General features: G+C 38.3%; 2 protein-coding genes across 3 annotated transcripts in view; one reads left to right on the forward strand and one right to left on the reverse strand.

The window, feature by feature from the left end:
- Positions 1-6,106: 6,106 nt before the first annotated feature.
- On the reverse strand, positions 6,107-7,591 carry LOC119800015 (alpha-enolase-like). The gene has a single exon (XM_038310012.1). The coding sequence runs from the start codon at positions 7,508-7,510 to the stop codon at positions 6,206-6,208; it is 1,305 nt and encodes a 434-aa protein (XP_038165940.1). The 5' UTR covers positions 7,511-7,591; the 3' UTR covers positions 6,107-6,205.
- A 12,839-nt stretch (positions 7,592-20,430) lies between these two features.
- Fgf14 (fibroblast growth factor 14) overlaps positions 20,431-23,274 on the forward strand; it is a 478,361-nt gene continuing 475,517 nt past the window's right edge. For both annotated transcript variants that reach the window (XM_038310679.1, XM_038310680.1), the window contains exon 1: positions 20,431-20,638. In XM_038310679.1, the coding sequence (XP_038166607.1) occupies positions 20,431-20,638 (208 nt within the window). The remainder of the gene's footprint in view (positions 20,639-23,274) is intronic.

A 23,274-nucleotide genomic window follows, 5' to 3' on the forward strand; every position in this document is an offset into this window, starting at 1 on the left:
CTTTTATTTTTCCATGGCTGCCTGAAAACTTAAGTTTCAATAGTTGTTTCATTGATATGATTGATTGTGGCTGGATTCTATTAATAATTTTATTGCTCTGGATTTTTATAAGTATTTTGTAATAACTTGACTTTTAATGCAAAGGGGAAAGGTAACTCACAGTTCACACACATATATGGACAAACATATGCAAGTACATAAACACAGACACATACATGTACGTATATACATACATTGGGGCAAGCATGCATGCACACATACAGTCGTATGTCTACATGTACAGGTGCACACACATGTGAATACATGTGCACAGACCCATACACACACAAGTCTTAAAGGAAAAAGAAACTGGAAATTGTTGGCCTTAGAAGAACACGATTCTGAATTATGCAATTCAAGAGGATTTTGGTAACATTCCAGATTTTACTTAATATAAGGTTTGTCTGAATAACTTTCAAACTCTATCAACTTCTTCTTTATACTTTAAAAATCTAGAGTTTCTAATAATATTTTATCTATGTATTACCTAAAGAAATAACTAATTATCTATTAAATAATTATAATCCAAATATTAGCCTAGATTGGCTAAAGCTACTTAATGCACCATCCCATTTGTCCCAAAAATCAACAGGTCAGTGTCAGCTCTCCAGGTATCAGTTTCCCTATCTGTTACAATGATGCTGTAAGCATCAAATTGCCCAAATTAAATTTTTATCTTATCCTTATTCTTTTCACCTTCTGATCAGATGCTGATGTTTTCTGTGTGAGCTTACTCTTATTTTAATTTCAAAGCCATGTTAGAAATCAGTTCTTTTACCTGTCCAAGATAGCATTTTCTTTCCTGGAATCTCCATTTTTGTCTATGTAATTTGAATGAATATTGTCATAATTTTCACACATAACCACTTTTAATCAGCCCAGGGATAACCAATTGATCTAAGCTGAACTAATCTAAGTGTTTTCCTGGAATTTTTAACTTGAGTCTGGAGCACAAGCCTGAAGTTTCTTTACTGGTTAAAATGTGAGCTATATGACCTAGAGACTCCCAGAAGACGTTTCCCTGACTTGGAGCCTGCTGTTCTGATACTGTAATCAGAAAACTGAGAACTGAACGATCAGCAGGCACTTTGTTTCCTGTCAGTCCTGAGAATGACCGAATGTTTACTCTTTTCAACCTAATGGGTTCAGCACTTAGAACTGTGTTTCTGTCACTTGTTCTTCCTCAAATGTCTTGAACAAAAAAAGCCATTCCCTGTGAAGATCTCACTGGCAGCAGCTAGTCTGCAGTTTGTGAGTACTTGGGTGAAGTGACTTCATAGTTACAGAAGTGATTCACGTGGACAAGAGAGATGTGGTTCCCACAGGAAAAAAAGTACATTCTTCATTGTTTTACTGACTTCCATGTGTGTGATGTGAAGATCTTCTCAAAAAATTAAAGAGTAAGGTCAGAGTTCTGATGTTGGCTGAGTTCTGGTGCCTTTTCCCTCTGACTCCAGACCTAGAGGTTGAGAAGGTCACAGATGTTTCTTTTGCTAGAGTTTAAACTGTACTTTGCTGTTTATCTATACCATTTCCCATATTTGTAATTTTATAAAAACTAAAATTTCGTCTAATTAATATAGTTAAATTTAGCAGTACTATCTGAGTGCCTGACTCACATAAACACACATACACACACATGCACATATACACACATACAACATATATACACATGCACATCTTTCTTTTATTGAAAATAAATTTTTCATGCAATATGTTATGATCATATTTTCCCCTCCCCCAGCTCCTGCAAAAGTAATCTCACTGACCTCCCTTCCATTGAAATCTACATCTTTTCTCTTTCATTCGAATACAAATATAAACCTTAAAATAATACTAAAACAAGATAAGATAAAAGTAGATAAAGGAGAATAGGACAAAACAAAGAGAAGAGAATGATATATACATGTAGACAAAGAGATATACATGTTCATACCCACAGGGATTTCAGAAAACATAAAATTGGAAGTCATAATACATAAGCCAAGGACCTATAAGGTATGAACAATATATATGTCAAAACCTAATAAAACAAAACCTTCAAAGATGCCACTGAGTTTATTTGTATTGGCCGTCTACTGCTGGGCTGGGACCTGGCCCCTAAGAGTGGTTTGTATTCTTACTGAGACTCTATTAGAGGAAGATGATTTTTTTATTTGTTAGCAATTATCAACCAGACATGCTTCTGGGTTAAGGATGGGGCTTGTGTCTACAGCACTGGGGTCCTGTCTGGTGGGGTCATGCAGGACTACACAGGCAGGCCTTATGCATGCTGCCATAGTCTTTGTGAGTTCCTATGTGTCTCCATCTGCTGTATTTCTTGCCTACTCCTATACCACTAGGGGCCCTGACACCTGATGGGAAGGATTTGATGGAGACAAACAATTTTATGACTGTTTCAAGGTCTCTTACTCTCTGCACATTGTCCAATTTTAGGTCTCTGTATTTGTTTTTATTTACTGCAGGAGAAATCTTCTCTGATGAAATATGACTGTAGAAGAATGTCTTTAGAAGTCATTTTATGGCTATGTTCTCTTACAGAAGTATATTATGTGGTTTTTCCTCTAGATCTCTAGCCTTTTTAGTCACTGGTTCTTGGATACCTGAGTAGTATCATAGAAAGGTTCCATATCATGGACTTGGCCCTAACTCCAATAAGATATTGGTTGGTTACTACCACAAGCTTTGTGCTACTATTTCAGTAGTATATCTGGCAGGCAGGCCATCATTTTAAATAGAAGACTCTGTAGCCTGGTTGGTGCTTACCTTTCTCCTTTTGTAGCATGCCTTCATGTATCACAAACACTAGTCCATCTGTGTTCAATAAGTTGTGAAGGTGTTATCTTCAGTAATAAGGCATTACCTCGAATTTCTGAAGAATGCCCACGAGACTTAGAAATAATCTGTGTTGTTTGGGGTTCTGATGGGTCCCCTTTGGCCAATGACTCAGTTAGATGTAACCCATTTTCATCTCTGGAAGCTTCATTTTGTGACAAGAGAGTCCAATTAGTTCTCCATCTCCCTTGTTGTTTTGAAATTTCATACAGACTGCTTTCATTCGTATGTATAGTTTTTAGAAAATTTCTACTGTACTAGTTTTCCATACAACCCCTCAAATGGCCATGGGTTTTAGATTCCTACCCCGCATTCTTTTGCTTGCACCTTTTTCTTCCCCCCTTCTTCCTTTCTGTGTGATCCTCCTGTTCCAATTACCCAACCAATCTATCCATAGTTATATATTCCACTTCCCCTTCCTAGGAAGATCCATCCCTCCCCCTATACCCTTACTCTTCTTTCCATTACCTCTGTGGTTATATGGATTGTAGCTTGTTTATCAAAAGTTTAACAGATAACATCAACATAAACATAAATACGTACCATATTGTAGAAATATATATTTAATGCAGACAAAATGAAGCCTATGGATCTGAATCCTGTCACTAGGAGATATTCAACTTAAGTATCTAACAATAACAATATATCAAGAAATATGTAATGTTTAATAAAGAAATATAAGATTTAGCAAAGGATTTAAATAATCTCTATATTCAAATATTTTATTTGAATAAAATACTAAAGTATATGGTAAAAATCACCATAACATAAAATTTGTTAAAATAAAATCTAAGATCAATATACAGATAGTAGTAATATATCGTTTTTTTTCTTTTATTGAAAATAAATTATTTTCTCACACAGTCTGTCCTGATTATTTCTTCTCCTTCTATTCCTCCCAATTCTTCCCTACCTCTCCTCCTATCTGGATTCACTCCTTTTCTGTCTCTCATTAGAAATGAACAGACTTCTAAGAAATAAAAAACAAACATTTACAAAATAAAATATAATAACATGAGGCAAAAACTTTCATATGAAAATTGTACACAACTCAACAGGAGGAAAAGAGTCCCAGGAGCAGGCAAAAGAGTCAGATACCCACTTGTTTTCACAGTCAGTAATAATACTAAGTTAATAGCTATGGTGTAGACCAGGGTAAGCCCTGTGCTTGCACTTCATTATTTGTGAGCTCATATGTATCTTTCAGAGTTGATTCAGAGAACCTTGTTTGGTTGGTGCCTTCCATTCACTCTGACTTTTACAGTCTTTCCCTCTCTTCTTCCAGGGGATTTCCTGAGCTCTGATAGGAGGAATTTGATGGAGACCATCAACAAGTTAGACTTTCTTTCTGCATAACATAAAGCCTGGGTGTAGGTTTCTACATGTATTGCCATTTGCTGCCAAAGGAAGTCTCTCTAATGAGTGAATAAGGCACTGATCTATGAGTATAGCAGAATATCATTAGAAATAATTTTTATTAATTTTTTTTCAGACTAATCATGTTGGAAGAAGGCTACTTTTTGGTTCCCAGCTGCCGGGCTAGCTTAGACCCAAATAATCACACAGAAACTGTATTATTTAAATCATTGCTTAGCTCATTAGCTCTAGCTTCTTATTGGCTAACTCTTACATATTAATTTAACCCATCTCCATTAATCTGTGTATCGCCACATGACAGTGGCTTACCATCAAGTTTCAGCATGTCTGACTTAGGCAGCACCATGGCATCTCTCTGACTCTTCCCTTTTTCTCCCAGCATTCAGTCCAGTCCTCCCTGCCTATCTACATTCTGCCCTATCAATAGGCCAAAGCAGTTTCTTTATTCATTAATGGTAATCACAGCACACAGAGGGGAATCCCATATCATAGTCATGTTTATTTTTACCCTTGTCTCTGGACTATTTAGTCTTTGGTTCTTTGTTAAATAAGCAGTGTCAGATTTGGGTTTCTTCTATGTAGTAGCCTCGAGTTAAATCAGACATGGGTTGGCTACTTGAGCAAGTTCTGTGCCACCATTGCTCTAGCTTACTTTGCAAGCAAGACAGATTGAAGGTCAAAAGTTTTGTGGCTAGGTTGCTGTCCACATTTGTCTTTTGGTAGCCTGTAGTGTACCTTTTCATACCAGAGACTAGAACATAGGGTTGAAGATTCCACGTACACACCAGCTCAACTTCTCCATATTCAATGAATTATGTGAATGTTGTCATCAGCAATAGGACAGTGTTGTCACTTTGCAAAGAGCAATCCTTTATTGCTGGTGGGAGTACAAACTTGTACAGCCATATGGAAATAAATACTCAAAAAATTTAGACTCAATTTACCTCAAGACCCAGCTATATACTACTTTTGGGAATTATCCAATGGACACTCCATGCTACCACAAGGGCACTTGCTCAACCACGTGTGTGAATGTGTGTGTGTGTGTGTGTGTGTGTGCATGTGTGCAGTGTGCATGTATATGTGTGTGTGCATGAATGTGTGTGTATATGCCATTTTTATGTGGTATGTCTGCTGTTTAACCCACAACTCATTGATTTGGCTATGCTGGCTAGCCAATGTGCTGTAGATATCTGCCTAATTCCATCCTGCTTCCAATCATAAGATTATAGATGTACACTGATGTTGGCTATCTTTTGTGCAGTAGTGAGGATCCAAACTTCTAAACTCAAGTTCTCACTTTTGTAAAAAAGATACTTTACTAATTGAGGCATCTATATAGGGCTTTAACCATGTATTAATCCCTGCAAATATTTCAGAACTTCATATCTCTGAATACAATAAATTTTACTTTAAATGAGAATAAAAATAAAAAGGCAATGACATTTACTCAAAATATCAAATATAATAGATATAACCATAGCATAGCTAAAATAGAGAATTCATGAATCATTCTGAACAGCTTAAAATACACCTTATATATTTTCCCAATAGCAAATATAATATTTGATAGACAAATGTTTTGTTACTGAGTATCAAGAGTTAATGAAACATTTTTGTCCTGTGTTCTTGCTGACTTTTTTTTTTAAGGGTCACTGAGGCTTTTATTCTGCAGGTAGAACCGCCGGGGCAGGGGTCTTTCCTGTGGCCACCCTAGAGATTACACTGGGCTCCAGACACTAGCTTGGAAGTGAGGTGACAATGATTCGGACCAGTCACATGATTACAGAGCTGGGGTTTCCAGCAGGGCTTCAGGCGGTCGGGTCGGGCGAACTGAAGACGTCTAAGGAAGCAGTGGCATGAGAGGGGCAAGCACTGGGCCGGCCTTGCGCCACCTTGATGACATCAGGGACAGGGTCTAAGCAGCTGGTGGCTCCAGGGATCTCCATCCACTTTACTTGGCCAGGGGGTTCCTGAAGGACCTGCCGGCAAACTTGGCCTTGCTGCCCAGCTCTTCCTCCATTTTAAGAATCTGGTTGTACTTGGCCAGGTGCTCAGATCTGCAAGGGGCACCAGTCTTGATCTGCCCAGTGCAGAGCCCCACTACCAGGTCAGCAATGAAAGTATCCTCGGTCTCCCCAGAGCGATGGGACACCATGACGCCCCAACCTTTGGACTGGGCCAGCTTACACGCCTGCAGAGACTCGGTCACGGAGCCGATCTGGTTCACTTTGAGCAGGAGGCAGTTGCAGGACTTCTCACTGACAGCCTTGGCAATCCTCTTAGGGTTGGTCACTGTGAGATCGTCCCCAACCACTTGGATGCCTGAGCTAGCTGTGAACTTCTGCCAGGCTTCCCAGTCATCCTGGTCAAAGGGGTCTTCGATGGACACCACTGGATACTCCCGGATGAAGGACTTGTACAGGTCAGCCAGCTGGTCGGGGGTGATGTACCTGCTGGCGTCATCAGGAGACTTGAAGTCCAGGTCATACTTCCCGGACCTGAAGAACTCAGAGGCGGCCACGTCCATGCCGATGACAACCTGGTCAGTGTAGCCAGCTTTTCCAATTGCGTTCTTCAGCAGCTCCAGAGCTTCTTTGTTCTCCAGGATGTTAGGCGCAAACCCGCCCTCGTCACCCACATTGGTGGCATCCTTCCCATATTTCTCCTTGATGACATTCTTCAGGTTGTGATAAACCTCTGCCCTAATGCGCATGGCTTCGCGGAAACTGGACGCCCCCACAGGGAGGATCATGAACTCCTGCATGGCCAGCTTGTTGCCCGCGTGAGACCCTCCGTTGATCACATTGAAAGCTGGGACTGGCAGGATGACTTCAGAGTTGCCAGCCAAGTCAGCGATGTGGCGGTAGAAAGGCACCCCCTTTTCTGCAGTGCCAGCTTTGCAGACAGCCAGGGACACTCCCAGGATGGCATTGGCACCAAATTTGGATTTATTCTCAGTGCCGTCCATCTCGATCATCAGCTTGTCGATCTTCTCCTGCTCCACCACATTCAGTTTCTTGCTAACCAGAGCAGGTGCGATAGTTTTATTGATGTGCTCAACAGCCTTTGAGACACCCTTCCCCATGTAGCGGGTCTTATCATTGTCACGGAGTTCCAGGGCCTCATAGATGCCAGTGGAGGCACCGCTGGGCACGGCAGCTCGGAAGAGACCTTTTGAGGTGTAGAGATCAACCTCAACAGTGGGATTCCCACTGGAGTCAAAGATCTCTCGGGCATGGACCTTGAGAATAGACATGGTGAGTTTCTTCTGGCAGTCGGCATGCCGCAGATGAAGAGCACAGAGGTTCCTGCACACACCCTGGAGAGCGTTCAGGAGAGACGAGCACGAGACCCGGTTGCCCTCTTGCTGACTTTTTAAATTTCTATAATTCTAATATTGGTACATAGGATAGATGGAAAGCAGCAGACAATTTTTGGTCTTCATGAAACCATTTAAAAGCTAAATCATGAAGATTTTATGGCAGTGGTTTGAAATATTACCCATCCTTATGAGGGTGTTTTTAAAAAGTTGTTCATAAAAGTCCTTTCACCAGGTAGCACCCTATCTCTTTGTTCATTTAAAGAAAACAAAAACCCATGATGATTTAAGACAAAATTAATTTCTAATTATTGTGTTTATGTTTGTTATCCTAAATAAGATTAGGGAAGAGAGAAGGAAAAATTAGTTGAGATAATTTTAATCTTAGGGCTTCTGTTTTTTGAAGTTATGGACTGGATCTGTGACTTTCCAAAATTCAAACCTTGAAGTCCTAACTCTTAGTGTGATAATATTTGGAGGTTAAGACCTTTAGAGGTAAATAGGTTCGTGAGGGCATAGGAGGTATTGCATTATGGAAATAGTGTTCTTTAAAGAACCAATCTCAGAATGATGCCCTCCCCTGCAAAGTGTTTATATACCAAGGGAGGTTGTATGAGTGAGTGCACAATAAGGTTACTAAGTCAAAAATGAAATTCTCAACAGAAGCAAAACTGTGAACTTTGATCTAAGACTTCCCAACCTCTAGACAGGGTGAAAATAAAATTCTTCTTAATCCACCCAGTCTGAGTAGGTTGTCAAAGTAGTTCAAGCAGACAACTGTTCCCTTGGTAGACAAAGCTGAATCTTCTAAAGACTCAGAAACAGATTTCTTCACAATCTTACAGACTTGCCAAATTCTAATGAATCAGCTGGATAAGTACCAGAAATAAAATTGAACAAGCACATACAATATAGACTTAAAATACTTTTTAATAAACAGAACAATTAATCCTTTAGTATATTAGTTACAGATTATCCTGCTTCAGGTTGAATGCCACCAAATTCTGACTTTGTTGTAGTTACCATAAACATTGCTCGTGTACTGTAGGTGAGAGATATGGTGGCCAAGGAGATAAGCATCCAGAAAGCTTAAAGCTTTGTAGTGATTAACATTTCTTTTAAAGGAATGGTGTGTGTGTGTGTGTGTGTGTGTGTGTGTGTGTGTATGTGTGTGTGTTTGTGTATTTTAAGTAAGTGTATGGTCTGTACTGTATGGCTTATCTTTAAGATCCACTTTGAAAAATTAATTGTAGAATAGCTATCTCACTGAATATTGCTTTCTTTGTGATATGTAAATACATGTGTGTACAAATGTGCATTCAAATATGTATGTAGTATATGTATAGGTAGGTGTACATGTGAAGGTCAGAGGACAACTTTGAGTGTCTTTATTCAAGTGGTGTCTACCTTGTTTTCTTTTGAAAACAGGGTTTCTCTGTGACCTATATATAATTTACTCAGTGAACAAGGCTGTCTGGCTTTTGAGTGCTCAGGAATCATGCTTTCTCTAACTTTTCATCCCTGGGATAACAAAAATACCACTATGCCCAACCTTTTAAAAGTATATATGTGGTGGTTTGAGTAGAAATGGATCCCATAGACTTCTGCTCTGAGAAGATGTGTGATGTCAAGAGAAATTCTTTTGTCCATCCAAATGACAGATGTCTTCTCTAAAGCTCAAACTATTTTTTGACATTTAAAATGAACAAAGGATTAAACCACTTATCTCTGTGTCTGACTTAAAGGGAATATTCAGGAAATTTAGTTATAGTCACCATCAGCATTAAATATAAAAGATCTAGTATACTTGTATGTTCTTTTAATTAGGTATTTAAATATATTTCTAAAATTTTAACCACCAATTTAATGTACCTAATATCTCTTGAAAATGATCCATCTTTCAGAGATACCTTCTCCATTAGAATGATTTTACTGAGCTGTTTTGATGAAACATGTCTTACTCTAGATATTTTTGGCATCATCACTTCTACCAATTTTTAATTTAAAATTTCTAGATATTTCTAGATATGAGTACCCATCAAAAGTTCCTAGAAAATGTAACCTAGTTATGAATCTCAGTCTTTCCTTAGGCTTTATTTGCTCTTTCTGATTCTTAAAATTGGTATCTCAAAGTTGACTTCTATGACAACTGTGGCATAGGAACAAAATCTATAGAGATTGGTTCATTGAAGTTCATCTTATGGTTCACTTTATCCTAATAGCATCAGAATTAAGAGCTAACTAGTGGCCTTATTACAACAAATTGGCCCTGCAATATCTAAATATATCTAAATCCACATAAAACCTGAGAGGGCTTGAAAAGGAATTCTAGACACTAAAAAACAATGTTTAGTCACATTTATTTTCCCAAATGGACTTTGCTTGCTGGCAGCATGCTGTGACTCCTTTAAGAGAGGTTTTCCCAATTCAGCAGTAGCAGAAAAAAAAGTTGCAGTTTGAAATGCTGGCTTTCTGGGCTGTGCTGCCAGTGTAAACTCTGACTCTTTCTGGAGGTCCGGCTATGGAACACTTAAATGGGGTTTGTGAACAAAGTGCTACAACTTGCTTAATGGCAACATAGACTGACTGTGTGCCTAAAAATGGGGCTGTGAGCATAGCTGTCAGAGGCAGGCAACAGCTCTGCCATGCTGGACCAGGTGGGGCAAGCAGGCAGTGCTGAATTTGACATAGCAATGATACAGCTTAAGTTTTTAAGAAGCAGTTAGAATTTTAAGAAGCATGCCTGGTCAGAAAATAATTATAAATGTACAATAAAGACAAATTCAGATGGAAAAGACCTCTAAATGTGTCATAATATTGGATAAATGTATGTAGGCTTGGGAGAAAAAGAAAAAGTGTATGATTTTAAAAAATAAAAACGTCTTTAAAGAGACAGAGTACAGACAGTCATAGATTAAAGGAGTAAAGATAATAAAATAAATATTAAAAAGTAATAGAGTAAAAAAATAAGCCACGTAAAGATGAAATATACATAGAGAGTCTGGGTTATGTATACTATTGTGTTTTCTTTGAATTTTTTGACTGCAGAGAGACATTTGATTCTGGGTGAGGACTGCTAAACTAAACTAACATATATGTTTTAAATGTTTCTTGACTTCAAAGTTTGAGTCTATAAATATGTTGCTTTGAAAAAGAGGTTCTTCTTTTGTTTCCATAGAGGATAAGAGCATATGGATTGTTTCCAGACTAATACGGTTTGATGGACCAAGATCTCCAGAAAGATCACCTTGAATACCCCACAAAGTATTACGTTATCCAATAAACAGCAGGGAGTCGTTTGGAGAGAACTACACCCAAATACCCAAATACTGTTTATAAATGTTTGTTCACACTTAAAGGGGGATATGCTATAGAGATTTGCATTGGTATGAATCTTGCTTTATAGATACAAATTTAAGGTCAACGTTGTTATATGTACATTTCTGTTCTTGATTAAGGTATTGTGTTTGTGAAGCTCATTTAAAAATATAATGTATAATTGGGAAATATAGGTTAATAGATAATCATCTATAATTGTCAAGCTTGCAGTCATGTTAGTTAGATTTTCTAGATGTACAGAGATGAACTTCAGATGGATAGGCATTCTTCAAACCTTTCAAAGACTACAGAATATGGGTTTTAAAATGTTTTAAGAACTTAGAACTTTTCATGACAGTGAGACACATCTGCTCCTGGCAACACCAATTACTTCAAGAGGATGATGGGCACTGAAGAAGCTCCTTATGATGTTGGTTAGAAATATTGTTACTATAATTCTTGCTTGATACCTGTTTTGTTATATGTAATTTTACTTTGTTAAAGTTGAAGCCTTCCTTTTTGTTTAAACAGAAAAGGGAAAATGGTGTGGGAGGTCTTTCTGTTTATGTGTTGCTTTTATTTGTTGATGAATAAAGAAACTGGCTTGACCTCTAGTAAGGTAGAACTTAGTTAGGTGGGGAAAACTAAACTGAATGCTGGGAGAAAGGAGGTAGAGTCATGGAGAAGCCATGTAGCCCTGCCAGAGTCAGACACTGGGAACTTTACCTGGTAAGCCATAGCCACATGGTAATACACAAATTATTAGAAATGGGTTAAATTAATATATAATTGTTAGCCAATAAAAATCTAGAGTTAATGGACCAAGAAGAGTTTTAAATAATATAGTTTGTGTGTGACTATTTTGGGTCTGAGCTGTTGGGTGGCTGGGAAACAACTTAATGGCCTTCTTACAACATTCCAGTACAGGATACTTAGCATTATTGTATGTTATAGTTTGTTTTGTGATGTTGTGATAAACACCATGACCAAAAACAACTTCAAGGATGAAAGTGGGTTTTTTTGTTGTTGTTTTATACTTCCAGGTCACAGTTCATCCTTGATGGAATCAAGGTAGGAACTCAGTAAATTGAAGAAGCCATGGAGGAGTGCTGCTTGCTGGCTCACTTTCAAGTTCATGCTTAGCTATCTTCCTTATATATCCCAGGAACACCTACCTAGATATGGTACTATCCATGACAAACTGAGCCTTTCTACATTAATTAACTATCAAGACAATTCCACAAACCAATCTAATCTGTAAAATCTCTCAATTGAAACTCTTTTCTCTAGGATGTGTTCAATCAACAATTAGAGAAAACTAGAATATTATGAACACCAAGACATAAACTGACTAAGTGGATTTAGTATTTTGAGACAGGATCTCAGGTAAGCTAGGCTGGATTCTAACTTTCAGAGTTAATCAAGATGACCTTGAATTTCTTGTCCCACACTTCTATATTTTGAATGCTGATCTGGCAACAGGATACCTGGTTAATAAGATGCTAGAAACCAAACCCAGGGTTTCATGCAGCTAAGTAGACACTCTACTTATTGAGTTATATACCTATTTCTACATGGAAGTTTTGCAAAGATTGTAAAACTTGCTTGATTTTTTGTTTCATTTTTATGAAGATATAACAAAATGAATGAAAGTGATCTACAATGATTATATGGTAGACTTATAATGTGTATGCACCTATGTGACTGGCACACAAAGCCAGAAATAGAGAATGAACATCATCCCAAAATACCCTCTCCCATCACTTTTTCAAAGTACATTGATTCCTAACACAGATTAGTTTGAATTTTTGACATTCATTTAAATGAAAGCATAAGCATAAACATTTGCTATTTGTAGTTATTTTTTATTCTTTTGAATGTTGTTATATCTGCAAACATCATTGAAATGGTTAAGTGAACTTAGTCACAGTTCTTCCTTGTTACTGTTATATACTATTCCAATGTGTATATATAGCAAAATACACCCATTATCTCCTAATAACAATTTGCTTAGCTTCTTATTTCATGCTGTTATATCTAGTACTATTGAGAATGTATTTGAATGTGTCTTCAGAGGAATAAATATAACTCCAAGGCATGTGTTTGAGTATGTGGTACCTGGCTCATGTATTTGCTATGTTCTAATTTAACTGGTATTGCAGAAGGTTCTAAAGTTGTTCCATGTTCTACTCCCAATAAATTTATAAATGTTTTGTAAACTGTATATTTTATAAAGTAAATACATATAAGATTCAGATAAGTTAGCATTTTAACTGAAATATATGAGAATAAAATTTATACTGAAATTTAAAGACAGTACAAAAAACTTTAAACTATTTTGTTAGTAATAATGATTAAATACAGTAATAGCTGGTATAAATTATATGCATTATTAAAACCAAATTCACATTTATAAATACCACTAATAGTGATTTAAAATTATATATGTGTCTTAACATATAATAGCTAATATTTTGGCAGTGCTGCTTGCTTACTGGCTGGAATTTTGTGGATATGGTATATTTTCCAAACTCTGAATTTTCTGCAGTTACAGAATAGCCTTCCATTTCATAGTATGATGTCTTCTATTAAATGCTCAGTAAACATTAACTGTTGCTAACTAACATTTTGATGAAGGCTTGATGATCAGGAAGTTTAAAATGAGGGTATTTACTAAGTATATCCAAACATTATTACTCATAAAGGTCATATACTGAGCATAGATTAATATGTACTCTCTCTGTCATAGATCATGACATAAGAGGTTAAAAATATCTCAAAATCATAGCCTGTTCTGATAATGAAAAGAATTTCTAAGAATGTATCTTTAAAATATTTTAACACCTCTTTGGGATACCTATTTAATTTCCTTAAAAACCATTTTTTTTAATTGAATAAAGTGTAGATGTAAATAAACCTAGACTATGCTATGTTTCCATAGGGAAGGAGACACACCGCTTCCCAGTTTTGTGCCTATTTTGTATTGTACTTTGTTTTTTTCTGAGTTACATGTAAAAATTACATATACATTGCACATATTTTTATCACAATTTTCACATTAATTTTGATATACTGACTTATAAATGATACATTTTAACTCCATGACAGGAGTTTTCAGTTTATAGGTCACATAATCATGTGAGTTCAATCTGACTTTGTAAGCCTCTTTTAATGGAAACATGAGAAATAACGACAACTCAGTAACTTCCATTCAATTCAGCAACAACCACTGTGAATCCCACATAAGCTGGCAGCTATGCTTATGATGAACCAGTATCACCTCCTCCTCCACACTCAAACCTCAGTCTCATCTACACACTACACACTCAGAGATTCTGGCTGGAGAGAGCTAACCTTTTGCCACACAGATAAGACATCCTGGGAAATCTTCTGAGCTTGTAACTGGTGGTGTTGAGCTGGTCACAGAAAGATCATCCTATAGGGAAGCAGTCTACTTCTTTGTAGGTACCTATACAGTAATGTTCTTATGCTCCAATTAAACCAATAAAAAACCAATAACTAGGCTAAATGCTATTCTTAATTTTAGAATATATACATCTTTTCACAAGCACCAACATATTTAGGTATCTGGGTTGGTAGCTCAGCTGATAAAAATCTTACAAGAATGAAGATCTGAGTTAGGATTCCGTGTTCCCAAGCACCCACATGAAAAGCTGGGCATGCCTATACTACCAGCACTACTGGGGAGATAGAGACTTGGAAGATCTCCAGGGCTCCTTAGATAGCTAGTCAAGCAAAAATGGCAAGTTATAATGAGAGACCCTGCCTCAAAAAAGAAAGTAAAGATTATCAAGAAAGAAACATGATATACACTCCTTGTCCCCCCAACAATGTGCACACACAACTACATACACATATAAGAAATTGTGAGTCAGTGGTGGTGGTGAATTCTTTTAATCCCAACATTTGGAAGGTAGAGGTAGGTAGATCTCTGTGAGTTCAAGGCCAGCCTGGTCTACTGAGAAAGCCCCAGGGCAACTCTTGCTCAGAAAACAAACAAACAAACAAAAAATAACCAACCAAACAAACAAAAAACCAAAGTCAAAACAAAAAAATGTAAAACTTCACTTCTCCTGTAAATTTAAAGTGCTGGATCTAAAGTTGTTTCATTAAATAATAACCACAGAAATTAAGGAATGTATTCCATGCATGGAATATGTCTCATAACATGGCAGAAGTATCTCAAGCACCATTGTTATATCCTGTAGTTTACTTCCTTCTGTAGATGGAGATGTTTCTTAATATCATTGTTGTGCAATCTATCTCTTCATGTAACACCTAGAATCCTCCTGAGATATGCTATTTCAAACAAATTCAGCTGCTGTTCTGAGGACTGTTTCATTGTCCAGGTTTTGGAGTTGTAAAGAAGGCAGCTCAGGACAAGTGTCTCATATGCTTGTAATTTTGTTGATACTTCAGCCACCTATAAGAATGAATGACAGAAGATACCCGAATATAGCACTGCTTGGAGGAGTGCATGGGATAAGGCAAAGAGGAAGGTCCGTAAAACACTGAACAGACAGCATAAAGGAAGACTGTGGAACCTTGGCTATGACAATAACACAAGCATCTAGGATTGTCCAGGGTAGAAACAACTGGAGAAATGCCATAAATGGGCTGTCATGAATACTTAAATATTTCTGGGGCATAAATGACGATAATGGAAAATATAGTCATTCAAATAAATATAGTCTATTTCAAATATAGTCCATTTCAAAATATAGTCTATTTCAAATCTAGAGAATGTTTTTCAGCAGGTGACATTCTGCCTTAGAATAAGATAAAAGTTAAGAGAAAATTGTGGGTTAATGGGGGAGATAATAGCATAGCTTGAAGTAGTCTATATAGTCTATAAAAAGTTACCAATGTTTTACTTGGTTCTTTGTCAATATATTTATATCATACTGAAATTTGCATAGAATTAAAGGTTTAATGTATTTTTTAATTTGAAGCATGGATTACAAACGTTTATGAACATTGATAAGATATGTATGTCTCTTAGGTCGGAAGATTGCTTAGTGCAGTCCTATTAGTGAGCAGTTATCTCCAATCTAACTCAGAGGAAAGATATTGTGGTCCTTGGGATTCTTGTTGGGTCAGATAGGGAATTCAGATATTTTTGAGGGGGGGAATGTTATATAAAAGAATGCAACATATCTTTGCATCATTTAACAATTGTCCCACAGCATAAACAAATGTAATACATATTCAACTAATATTCTACAACACTGTTGTCTTTAATTTACCAACTTATGATATTTTGTTGTAGCAATGCAAAGGGATCAATATAGGCTCCATCAAGTTGTAAGTTCCTCTTTAACAGTTCAGAGGCAGGCAAGTTGTCCAGGATGGGTGAGTGACTCTATCCAAGGTGCAAGATTGATCAACCTTTGTTGTTTTCAGTATGTGGTCCTACGCTTGTTGTCCCAGCTGCTCCTATCATGCCTTCTAGTTCATAGCAAGGATGGATCAGAGAAATGGGAGCTACACAGTTTATTTTGAAGACTGTGAGAAGGAAATTGTCCATATCAATTCTCACATATCATAGGTCAGAATTTTCTTGTATGATCATGAATAAAACTGTAATGGCTGTTAGGAATTATGCTCTTTCTCAGACTATTTCTGTGTATTTCCAAAACTGTGGAAGGCAGAACAGAAGAGCAACTATTGGAACAAACAGAAAAAGCCAAGAACAGCTAGCAGAGTTTTGGTGACTGATTTCATGAAAGTTCTGTCCTATCTTTAAATAGAATGTTAGATGTGTCCTGAAGTCCTTAATATTACACTTACTTTTATATTTGTTTACCATGACATATTAAAAGTTCAATATTAAAGTGAATTTGATGATGAATACCACATGATTTTACTGTAGCCTCATGAAAATACAGTATTATGATTTTTAAAGCAATTCATTGCAAACTTTACTGTCGATTTTGCAGTTTTAGAATCTCTTCTTTATTCACAAGCATTCAAGACCTGTATATCTTTTCGTATTAGTTTTCATTTTTGCCAAGTAATATTTGCTTGAGTTTAGTGCGACTGATCAAGCTTTTGACTAGCTTCTAAAATGAAACTTAAATAATTGTCTGGAACTCAAGTCAGCATTATACAAATTGTGGATGTTCCAGATATGAGATTCTAGACCACCTTTGGTCTTTCTTCTGTCACTGAAAATCTGGTTGCTTTTCCTAACTTAGTATCTAATATGGTACTCTCTATAATCACATTCAGAGTGAATACTCATACTCTCTATAATTAATTCAGAGTGACACTGGTTGCATGATTGATTACTATGGCCACAACCTATCAGAACTGTCTTCTTTCTCCTAGATAAAAGTGAGTTTTTGTTGATGTTTATTCAACAATATAACAGCTTATTTCAAATGAATAATGTATTAGTAGATATGGTGTATAAATATAAAATATCAGTTGTTAGATTTTCAAAAATATTTCTGTTTTTAAGCAAAACAGTGCCTAGTATAATAGATTCTTAGTAAGTGGGACAAATAAATACATTTTTCAACAATAGGCAAGAAAGGAGACCATAGGTGTCTGGCAATCATTTTTTATTTTAGTGTTAAAAGACATACTATGTGGAAATATTTCTATTTCATGATTCAGAGAAGACATTTCAATGTGTAATTTCAATAAATCTTGGTTTGAGAAATAGAATTTACACAGATATCATATATAAAAGTTTTAAATAATTCCCCAATTGTTATTCTATTTTTGAACTGGTAACTCAATAAACTTTTGCAGAACCTTACAGCCTGGTAGGTTTGCAGGACCTTCATAAGCTGTGTTTTTTACTCAATTGTCTTTCTTGATTTTGCACAGAACTTTATGGGAAATTCTAGAGCCCACTGATAGATACTAAAGAATATTACAGAAGCAGCATGAAATATCTTTCTCTTATTGATATAAAAAATTAATCTATTTGTTTGGCAGTAGTTATCTCATACGTTCTCTTTCAAAAATGATTCAATTCTTCATTTTTCCCAGAGTTCTTTGTAGTAAGTCATTTGGTAGTAGATGCATGTGCTTGCCCTTTCTCTATCTCCCAAACATTTTAGACTGTGTTTAATACTAGCAATTGATTTTAAGTTAGCAATTTAATAACATGTTTATTTTGATACATAAAATCATTGTCATTTGTTCCTTAATTCCTTATCTTTATTAGCATTTATGTATTTTAATTCTTCTATACCAATGTAAAATTTATCGATGTTTCCCCCAAACAAATATTTGTAACAAATTTTGTAACAAATTTTAGCATTTGGAAAAGCTTTTCAACTATGAGAATAGGCAGGAGTAGGGAAGATGCTTATTTTTTTTCTGGACAGATTATAACAGATTTATTTTACAAACGAGTCTCTTCAATCAGTCCTCAATTCCACAAAAGTTTATCGAATTACACACCTACTTAAAAGAAAGTTTGATGGTAAAGGTAGTAGTTTTGATGTTTTTTGAACAAATAACCGGGAATTTCTAAACAAACAGTTAAAGATTAGAATTGACTTTTTAATGTTTTCCCATTGAAATGGAATCAAACTGGCAATAATACTTAAAGAGAGCGAGTGAAGTTTCTCTGCTTCTAAATCCTCAGCTCACACATAGGAATTGGCACCAATTTTTATGAGTTTTGAGTTGTAGGAACACTGCAGTTTGTTATATTGTTCTTTGTAGCAGTCTGTACTGTTTTGTACATTGTATTCCTTACCCCACCCAGAAAAAAAAAAATCAACAGCTCTGCCCCAAATCCTTAGAGTTTCTGGGAAAATAGAAGGGTAGATTAGATTGTGCCCACTTTGCTGGGGTGATACTGCAGTCTGTGTGATAGGCATAGAGCATAGAGGATGAGTTTAGTGCTGGTTCGATTAGAAGGCAGAAATAAAGCACTGACTAGAGCATGGAGCTAGGATACTTTCTGTCCAGTAAAGTATTTCAAAGGAATGATCTGTCTGTCTAAAAAGTGCATAAATGTATTCTGCACATTTGACCCTCTCCACAAAAAAAATATGCTTTTCTATCTATATTTTGGTGTTTGTCCTTTTGTGTTGCTGTTTTGTTTTTGGGTTTTGGCTGGGTTTCTTTGTGTAGTTCTTGCTGTCCTGAAATTCAGCCTAGCCTCTAATTCTCAGACATCCTCCTGCCTCTGTCTCCTGAGTGCTGGCTGGGATGAAAGGCATGTGCCACCACTGCCAGGCTGGTGTTTGTCCTTTATAATAGGGTGTTTCTAGAAATGTGTTGCCCATCCACTTGATTTATATTTTTTCATGAACACAGGAAGTGGGAATCACTTCCCAAGAAAGAAAGGGATTTGAATTTTCCTTAATATCTAAGGTGCCTCAATGCTGCTTTTGAGGATGAAAAGTGGAGACGATTTTGGCTCTTTGCAATTCCATTAAACTCCTCCCCCGTGTATTTTCTAAGGTTTGCTCATTATAATTGTTAATTATACTTCTAAAATTCGTTTTTAACAGCAGGATGTGAGCCTGACTCTAAGAGCCAGCAGCAGGCCTATGAGCTGGGTGACCTGTCTGGAGTGGGTGGAGGGGAGCGCTCTGGAGGGGTGGCACACACTGCAGTGACAGTCCCTCCCAAGGCTGGTTGAGGCACCTCACTGGTGACGGGTCTGAAAGCACGTGGCTACGTCATGGAAAGCCAGTCTTTTCAATGCAAACTTCAACTCCTCCTCCCTCCAATGCCTGTAACTCACAGCCAAGGCTGGGCGAGAAATACGGAGGAGAGATTTTCCTCATGCTCACGGTGCCTGGAGACTGGAAGGAAGAGTGTAAGGAAGGAGGCAGGAAATTTGTGGCGCTTTTACCTACTACGAGACTGACAAGGGGAGGGGGCATCTACATTACATCTTCTCTTCGTGATTAAGAACTGCAGTTTCAGTCCAACCCCACGGAGCTCTGGTGACTGCTTACTAAAAAAAAAAAAAAAAAAAAAGAAAAAAGAAAAAAAAAAGAAAAAAAAAGAAAAAAATTGGCCGCGGGAGAGAGAAGGCTCAGTCTTTGGCTGCCAGATCCATTTAGGAGGTGGTATTGGTGTATGAGTGTGTGTGGTGGTGTTTTGTTTTTTCTTTCTTTCTTTCCTTTCTTCCTTTTTTTTTCTCCATCCCCCCACCTCCTTTTTTTCCTTCTCTCCTAGGGGCTACACAATGGCAGACTTCTCTCGCTAAGATGAATCCGGCTTGCCTTCTGCAGATCCGCCCATCCTCAGTTCCATTGAGTAAAAGGCAATGATTTTCTCTTTGGGGATCTTTTGTGCATTACTATTCTTCCTGATTAGTTCTGGTCTCGGTTGGGATTTCTTTGCTTTTTTTGGTTTGGCTTCATGTGAAAAAGGATTTTTTTCTCTCCAACCCTTTGGTCATGATCCTGTGGTGATCAAGAGGGGATAAATCATTCACCCTGGCCGAGAAAAAACAATCGCTGAGAAGTCTCAAAGAGATATACCACGTGAGGGGAAAAAACTGGGAGAAGATCCGGAATATTAACGTTTTTCCTATGGTAAAACCGGTGCCCCTCTTCAGGAGAACTGATTTCAAGTTATTATTATGCAACCACAAGGGCCTCTTCTTTCTCAGGGTGTCTAAGCTGCTGGGTTGCTTTTCGCCCAAATCAATGTGGTTTCTTTGGAACATTTTCAGCAAAGGAACGCATATGCTGCAGTGTCTTTGTGGCAAGAGTCTTAAGAAAAACAAGAACCCAACTGGTAAGCAAAGCATGCATCATATTCTGTTTTTCCTGGTAATACCCTGTCTGTTGCTCACCGAGCTAGGTCTGCAGTTTTGCTATGCAGGCCAGGGAACATGCAAGGAACCCGGACAGTGTTGCATACAGAGGTGTTGCATGAATAAACAAGTAGCCACCGCCGGATCTACGTCCTCCCGACCCGAAAACCCTGATCAACAGCTCTTAGCTGTGACACGATCCATCACTAGGAGGGAGGAGGAAACTTTTTTAGAATCCCCCCACTAAATGGATTTGGTCTCCCGTGTCTGGTGGAATATTGTAGGGCTTATGGCTTACGGCTGTGCCAGGAGAAAAGAGCGGAGAGCTTGCTTTACTTCTGTTCCTCCGGGGACGTAGCTTTATACTTTCTGATTAGCTTGCACAATATTCGCCACCCCATCACCTTTAGCAAAGTAAAAGCGCCCCCTCCCTCATGACCTGGCTCGTCCGTCAGCCCCCTCCTCCCTCCCCCGTCTAGCTCTGGGTGTTATTAACTCATTCCCTAGTCTGCCTCTGACACATCCAGCCTGCAAACAGTGAACACTGGAGCAGGGCTTGTGCCTGGGGGAACCAGAACCCAGAGTCAAGCCCATATACCTCTAGTATATGTCATTTAAGTCCCTTCCCCCTTTAAAATCCCGCGTGGAAACCCTGTGTGTGGGTCCCAGAATGACCAGCGGGTCCCTGACTTATGCCTCCTGGAGATCATGCGCCTAGATTTCAAAGGGCTCCAACCAGGGAAACTTGCAGTATATTACATAAGAAATGCAAATGCAGGTGATTTGGGGAGTCGGTCCCGGGGGTTTACTTCCCTGTGTCTAGTATGAGGCGTTTGGGACTAACGGAGTTGTGGGCGAGTAATCCTCAGGCAGCCAGGCTTGGAGGGCTGCCTGGTGGTGGCAGCTGTCTCAAAGGAGACTGGATGCAGTCTTTTCTCAAATCAGTCCTGCTGTCCACAAGGAGTGTGCGGCATCCCTGGCTGGCATTGTGTGGAAAGAGACCTGGAGCTCTTTTCTTTTCTTTTTTCTTTTTTCTGTTTGTAGTCGTGCTGGAGGGGCGGGGGATCATCTGTCCTGCGGCGGCAGCAGGGCGAGTAAGGCTGGCATTGCGGCGCACTAGATCATGCCTCTCCGAGGCCGCCCTGACACCTGGAGCTCAGAGCCAGCTACGCTGGCATCCAGACCTCCCACGGCCGGGCAGCAAGTGGCTGCTCGTTTCCAGCCTCTGAACCTAGCAAATGTAGTATCTCCTGGATGACTCGAGCGGAGGGGGCTGCGGTCCTGTGGTTGCGGGGAGAACAGAGGAGCGTGGGTGGGCGGGGTTGGAAGCAGTGGGTGTGGAGGTCTAGGACGCTTTGCAGCCACCACTTCTGCAGCAAAAGGCAAGGTGCATGACAGTTGTTAAAGAGTGTCCAAAAGGGCAGATGTTCCTATGCTCAGGCCAAGGGAAGTTGCTTCTAGCTGGGAAGCTTAGAGGACTGTGGAGGTTCTGAAAGGAAGCAGCTATTGGCTTCCAGGAAGGCTCCCTGCTGCAGTGGGGTTGTTGCCTCTGTCCTACAACCAGGGTCCCTAAGTTCTAGACCCACACCTTGTCTAACCAGCCTCCTTCGCCGTCTCCTGTCCTTTAGCCAACGTTTAGTGACTCTGGAATGGTGTTCTCATCTTGAGACTTGTCTAAAGGGACAGCAGTCTGGACACTTTACTTAGCAGAGCGTTGCTGATTCAGGCCCAGGGTGTACTCCTGGTTCTTCCCATCCAGTGTAACACTATAGATGCCTGGTTCAATTACCCACCTACATCTACAGCACTGGTCCATGCCCTGGACAGGAAAGTCCTGCCTGTAGGACTTCCCAAAGTGGGACAGGTCAAAGGCTCTAAACTTTCTTGTGTTTTTCTGTGAAAAGATTTAGCTCTCTTCTGAGAAAGGAACACAGTTTTTTTTTTAAAAAAAAATCTTTCTTTTTTTGAGACTTGGCTATTTGTCTAGGTACCTTGAAGTCAATCTTTCCATAATACTGCTTGGTGAGTGGGAAATAATTCAGCAGGAAAAAAACAAAAGTTTGTTCCGAGGTCTTTATGTTTTTATTGTTAATAACTTTTACCGGAAATGCCGATCCCCCACCACTCAGCTCAATATCTTTTTATTGCACTTCCCATCTCCACCCACTGCCATCTCTAGAGTAGTTTTCTCTCTCCAAAGTGTTTTGGAGGCACTAAACAAATGACTATTTTAAGAGCAACTTACTTTGAAGCTTATATTGCACTTGAGTGTGAAGTGATAGGTTAACCTATGGTAAGTCTGAGGACATCATCACATAGTCTATTAGGATAGTTAAGTCTTAGATTGCCAGAGATTTGAGTCCAAATTGGAAGTCAGGATTTAGGAGATTAAAGAAAAATAGAACATTGATGTGTCAAACTATGCAACTGTCATTTAAAAGGCCTTGATCCTTTTAGTTGTACTCAAACCCATGCCTGCCATTTCCTATGAATATTGTACTTGGTGAGGTCTATTTTACTGCTATTAACACAAAATCTATAATCATTTGCATCATTTTGATCCCAAGATAGCAATACAACTAAGAATTTAATTGGGTAATTAAAATAAAACAAGGAC

The sequence above is a fragment of the Arvicola amphibius genome, chromosome 13 (assembly GCF_903992535.2).
Source record: "Arvicola amphibius chromosome 13, mArvAmp1.2, whole genome shotgun sequence".
Taxonomy (NCBI): domain Eukaryota; kingdom Metazoa; phylum Chordata; class Mammalia; order Rodentia; family Cricetidae; genus Arvicola; species Arvicola amphibius.